The sequence below is a fragment of the Elgaria multicarinata genome, chromosome 3, assembly GCF_023053635.1.
Source record: "Elgaria multicarinata webbii isolate HBS135686 ecotype San Diego chromosome 3, rElgMul1.1.pri, whole genome shotgun sequence".
In the NCBI taxonomy this organism is placed as follows: domain Eukaryota; kingdom Metazoa; phylum Chordata; class Lepidosauria; order Squamata; family Anguidae; genus Elgaria; species Elgaria multicarinata.
The window spans coordinates 2,181,642-2,187,405 of NC_086173.1; the positions used below are offsets into that span (position 1 = coordinate 2,181,642).

The following is a 5,764-nucleotide window of genomic DNA, read 5'->3' on the forward strand; positions in this document are numbered from 1 at the left end:
AGCGGCCTTTTAATTGAAATACGAATAAGTAAGCCCCTTATTATGAATTAGTGGCAGCATCAGCCAATCTCATTTCTTTTCCAGGGGTGCTTTGACGGCCCTGGGTTGCCGGCTGCTGTGTTTATGGAAACCCCGCGCTTTCTGTGCTGCTATTTGGCTCACCAGGGCCACCCTCTGCCCGGGCAGATGGCAACCGACTGGGGGTTGCCATCTGCCTGGGGACGCCTCCGCCGCAACGCTGAAGCGAGAATCAACCATGGATGCGCTGTACTCACTGCTCCGGAGGAAAAAAGTCAGGGTCGGTCCCTACTTTTAAAATTATACAGCTTCACAGGAAAGCCCAGCAATGGCTGTGAGGTGGCTGCTACTGCATTGTAAAACTGGCATAATGCCGGACTTCCAAAGTGTATCGACAGCACCCCCACCCCCAGTCTCTAGAGCAGCCTTCCTCAACCTGGGTCGCTCCAGATGTGTTGGACTACAACTCCCAGAATGCCCCAGCCAGGCTGGGGCATTCTGGGAGATGCAGTCCAACACATCTGGAGCGACCCAGGTCAAGGAAGGCTGCTCTAGAGTGTTATCAATGCTGCTTCCTGTCTGGCTTGGTTTTAACAAGCACTATGCCTGAAACGGTGTGGCTTGCCGCTAGGAGTTGCTGCGTCTCCAGCAGCTGTGGTGCCGTCCTAATCTTTGTGCATCTTCACCTGGGAACAGCAGCGTCTCCTTATTTCAGTTTGCCATAGATTTCTACCTGCTTTTAGTCTTTGCCCCATGCACCAATGAGGTTGACACTTTGTAGCATGGTCAGGTTTTGGCAAATAAAACGTGGAATTAATACAAATGTTACAGCCTACGCTAGTTCTCGAGGAAGGGCACATCTGCATTTCCACCTAAGTTATTATAATTTATTATCTCTTGGTGTCTTTGTAAAAACCATTTCCCTTGGAAACGGAGGCACAGTTTGTGAAGGCTGACGCAGACAATGTGATCAGCTGCCAGAGTGACTGAAGATGTTGTTAGGCTACAACTCCTATCATCCCTGACTGAGGTTTATGGGACTTGTAGTCCAAATATATAGAGGGCACAGGGTTGGGGAAGGCTGTTCTGGATGCTTCAGCTTGTTGCATATTCTCGTACATTTTCACTAGCTCTTCACCAGCAGGGTGATTTTGGGCAGGGGGAGGGTAGCCAAAGGGGATTACTCCAGGAAACCCTGTACAGTTTTATAAAAACGCTGCCACGTTGAACAAAGAGGCACTTTTCATAAGGGGTGAAAACAGACAACAGATGAATATTTCATTTTATTTATATCCTGCCTTTCTTGCAAGGAGCTCAAGATGGGGGTACATACTTCTTCCCTCTACACTGTATTGTCACAACAATCCTGTGAGGTAGGTTAGGCTAGGAGATTGTAAATGTCTCAAGTCAGATTCATGGCTAAGTAAGGATAGTTTCACTCCATTCCTATTTAGCAAAATGGGTCCTTCTAAACACATTCGTGACTAAAAGGTGGCCCGTCTTCAGCACAGAATTATGGCAAAGGCAATTCTGTTATGCGCTGTCAGCACCATGTACATTGATGGTGCTATATAAATAAATAATAATAATAATAGAAAGGCAGATAGCTAGAAATCACCTGTGCCCAGAACGGCCCTATGTCCGCAACCTTAGAAGCCTGTGGTCCTGTGAAGGCAGTGATATCTACCAGACACCTCATGTTGCCAAGGTGATGGTTCTATGGTAACAAACTGGGATAGCACAAGGGAGAAATCGCCTAGCAACAAAGAATACGTTAGGACAATCGGATCTAGCTTTGATGTAGAGGATGGGGGGGAATTGGAGCTAGTGAGTTCTGGAGCTTTTATTCCACCAATACTCGAGCTCAGTGTAGCATACCCGGTGTTTTCTACTCCACACCCCATTTTGTCATCACAACAACCCTGTGAGTTAGGTTAGGATGAGAAAAAAGGACTACCCCAAGGACATCTGGGAAACGTTACGGTTGAGCGAGAATTTGAACCCAGGTTTCCCTTGTCATATTCAGTTGTTCCACACTACCTTACACTGGCACTATGATGAGATTTGAAGAGATGCAGGGATCCTAAGTTGTTATCAGTTTATTAGGCATATATTGATTCAGACTCATGTTCCCAGAAGAAGTAGACTTTCTCAAACTATGATAAATAATACAATGACGCTCTGGGTAGTTTACAAAATTTTAAAACATTAAAATACAGTATACAAAGTTTAAAAGCCATAACTTCACTCACTCCTGCTTTTGTAGCTTTTGCTATACTCTATGTGATACATTCTCCCATTCCCTCAAATATCTTTTCTGACTGTATGGGGGAGGGCTGGTGCAGAATAGGTGTGGTGCTTCTGGCTGAGCCCTGAGAATTTCATAATTCCCCCCCCCCCCCACTTCCCAGATTTGTTACCAAAAATCCTGACAAATCCGGGGTTTTCCTGTCATATGGTCACTCTATTTGATTATGTAACCAAAACATCAACATCTGTGTACAAAGGGGGAGGTATCGGCAGACTCAGGGTACTCTGTGATTTGCAGAAGGGGGGAATCCTAAAGGGTTCCCCCAAAATAGCCAAATAAGGACAGAGTATGTTCAGTGGCCATGGAAGCGTGGCTGGTGGGTGGGTGAGGTGAAATGGAACAGTGGATGCTACAGGCAGTCCTGAAGATTTCATGGGGAAGGCAGCAGTGTGAGTGGGATTAAACTTGTGCATATTATGAGGGGAAACCTTACTTCTGAGGTCATCAAGATGAGAGATGACCTGAGAGATTGTGTAACACCGTGGCAACCACAGAACTTCCCCGTTTCCCACCTATTGCTGTGTGTAAATCTGGCAGTCTGAATCTGTCCAATGTAAATGCGCAAAATGGCATATTTTGGTCTGCATGTTGCCAGTTCTTCAGAGCATCTTCTCTGTGAGGTCTTCCCAGCCACCCCATCTCCTCCAGCTTTAATTGTGACAAGTTTCGTTCCGATCCTGAAAGCCAGGCCAAATCCGCAGCAGTTCCTCAGGCCCATAGTGATGCACAACCACGAGCTTGGAGAATTGGCACTTCTCATAGCTGATTTTCACCATGCTAAAGAGACCCCAGGGACTCGCTGCCACACGAACACCCAGTTCATGCAAACAGATTCCCATGAAAGCATCTTCCATGTTGATGACCTTGATTGTCTGAGCCACCTGGTAGACCTTCTTGGCCAGATCCCCAGAAAGCACATACCCAGGGCCTGCACAATAGGGTGGGTAGGTGTCGTTGCGATACACCTCCCATGGCACATACCATTTGTAGGCTTTGTTACGTATTGGCTTTGAGTTCAAGTAGATGTACCCGGTCATGTAGTCTTTCTTGGGGGGAAGGTGGGGCTGAAGTAGGTGGGACACCATGTAGTCAACATTAAGAAAAATGTCACTGTCTGCCTTCATCACATATGTAGCATTGGGACAGAACTTGCTTACCCATTCCATGCCCATCAAGGTTTTCAGGGTAAGGTTGTTGTAGGTGTCCAGGAAGTTCTGCTGGATAATGTCTCTGTAGGTGGAACTCTCTTCTTCCAAAAGGTACTGGAGCGGATATTCAAATCGTGGGTGGACACCAATCAGAAAGAGGCGGAGGATGGAGACACCAGGCACTGAGCTCTCACTGCCCCATGTCTGCCGGATAGCTTTCCTCCCATCAACATCTTGGGGCTGAGTTATCACCAACAAGACCAAGAAAGGGCTCCTCTCCTGACACTTCTTTGGCTCATTGAGACGAAATTTATAATTGTTGGAGTAGGCAACCGCCAAAGGATGCCGCGTGGCTGCTGCTGGTGCTATAGGCTGCAGGCCAAGGTGCCTGGTCTCTTTGGTCTTCTCAGGTTCAGTTTCCCATTCAAATTCTGGGGCACTCGGAAGATCCCCTGAAGGACCTGGGCTTCTCTGGGGGTTGTTAGACAGTTCACGCAGCAGGGGGAAAGCCTCAGGAGACTCCTTTTCAGTCCTACCAACAAGAAGGAATAGAAATGTGCAGCAGAGAATGAACAACAACCCCGTAAGCAAAGTCTGCCATTGGGATGTGAACACCTTCATGGCACTTTCAAAAGCTTTCTGACTGTCTGTCTGTCTGTTTTGGATTAGATCTGGGAGAGGTTTCTGTCAAAGCCAGAACTAGCTTCAGGTTTGCTTCCAGTATCTTCTTTCCCACCTGGAAGGAAAACATACACTTTCAGAGGCTTAAAACTAACTCCATCTACAGATGTATAGATCTAATTGGATATAAGTATAATCTATTAAATCCCATGCAAAATGTTTGAGATTCCCTTTACCAGACAACTGAAAGGAAGACACTTGCCCTTCCAGATCCTGAACTCTTGATATTTTTCAGGGTCTAGCATATTTTCCATATGGCACAAGAATGAGGCCTATGGTTTCCAGGAAAGGTGTGTGACATCTGCCTCTTTGTATCTGATCTGTCGGTCCGTGAATCACTTTCTGCATGATGGTGATATTCTCAGATGTGATGGTAACGGAGCCAGCACAGATTTTCAGTCTTAGGCTCCAGTGGACTGCATTTGTGGCTTCTAGGACAAGCCCCTTCCCAAATAAACCCTCCCCGACTTTAACACATATTTATCTGTAAAATGTGAAGTACCACCTACTTCCTACTTGAAACTTGTATTCTGTGGATTTCAGCTTCCAAATTTCAGAGCGTCATCACACGGGGAAAATCGCATTTCCTTACTGTTGCTTCTCTGCCCACACATTTGTCCCTCATTACTTCTTCTTTTGAAAGAGGAAGTAAACAATGTGTACGTGGCCCATTCAGTGGGCTGTTTTGATGGTGCTGCTTCTCCTGCACGCAGCAGGAGATAGCAGCAACTTCCTCTTTAAAAATAAGTTGGACTTACTGGGGTGCTCTGTACCTCTGTATATTCACACAACCCACCCACTGTCGCCACTCTGGTGTATACACTAATATTGGTGTTAATACCAAGAGTTATCTTTCTCTCAGTTGGAAAGGGGACCCCATGCCGGTCTCCTGCTTTAACTGAGGGAGAAGGTGGGAACCCAACCGAACATGCATGTTGGGATGGGGGGAAGGGGTCCCGCCAAAATTCTCTCAGCTTTAGAAGCTTCCGATCGAGGTCAGCACAGGCGCACAGCCCATATGTATGAACGCACATATGACCACTTGAAGAACTCCAGGTACAGGTAAGCAACCTGACTTTTCCACAGCTGCTGCACACTGGGACAATGTTTGCATTGATCCCTTTGCTGGTCACTCATTGCCAGGTCAGCTCAGACTGCATCAGTATATGTGTTATACGAACATATACTAACATACATACTTTCAACTGCATTTGCCATTTTGTTGCCCTTTCACCCAGTTTGGAGAGATGCATTTCCATCTCTTTGCAATCCCTTTTTGTTTTTACCTCCCTGAATTATTTGGTACCACCTGCAAACTTGGCCACCTCTCCGCTCCCCCCTAACCCCAGATCATTTATCAACAAGTTAGAAAGGACCAGTGCCACGAAAGGTCTTTAGGGGAAGCCATTGTTTACATACCTCCATTGCAAGAATTGTCCGTTTAGTCTACTCATTGCTTCCTGTCCTGATCCATGCTGATCATAAGGGGACCTTATCCCATGATTGCTAAATTTACTTCAGAACTTTTGAAAGTCCAGGCACACAGTGGAGCTGTTCACACAACATGTGAACTCATACTTGGTGGTTGTCAAAGGGTGGTTATTTT

The 5,764-nt window shown here is 46.3% G+C and overlaps 1 protein-coding gene across 1 annotated transcript; it reads right to left on the minus strand.

Moving 5' to 3' along the window:
- Positions 1 to 2,979: 2,979 nt before the first annotated feature.
- On the minus strand, positions 2,980 to 4,098 carry LOC134397011 (beta-1,3-galactosyltransferase 2-like). The gene has a single exon (XM_063123621.1). It carries the CDS (start codon positions 4,096 to 4,098, stop codon positions 2,980 to 2,982), a length of 1,119 nt encoding a protein of 372 aa, XP_062979691.1.
- Between the last annotated feature and the right edge of the window lie 1,666 nt (positions 4,099 to 5,764).

Coding starts and splice junctions, on each gene's coding strand:
- LOC134397011 (XM_063123621.1), bottom strand. CDS start 4,098: ATGAAGGTGTTCACATCCCAATGGCAGACTTTGCTTACGGGGTTGTTG.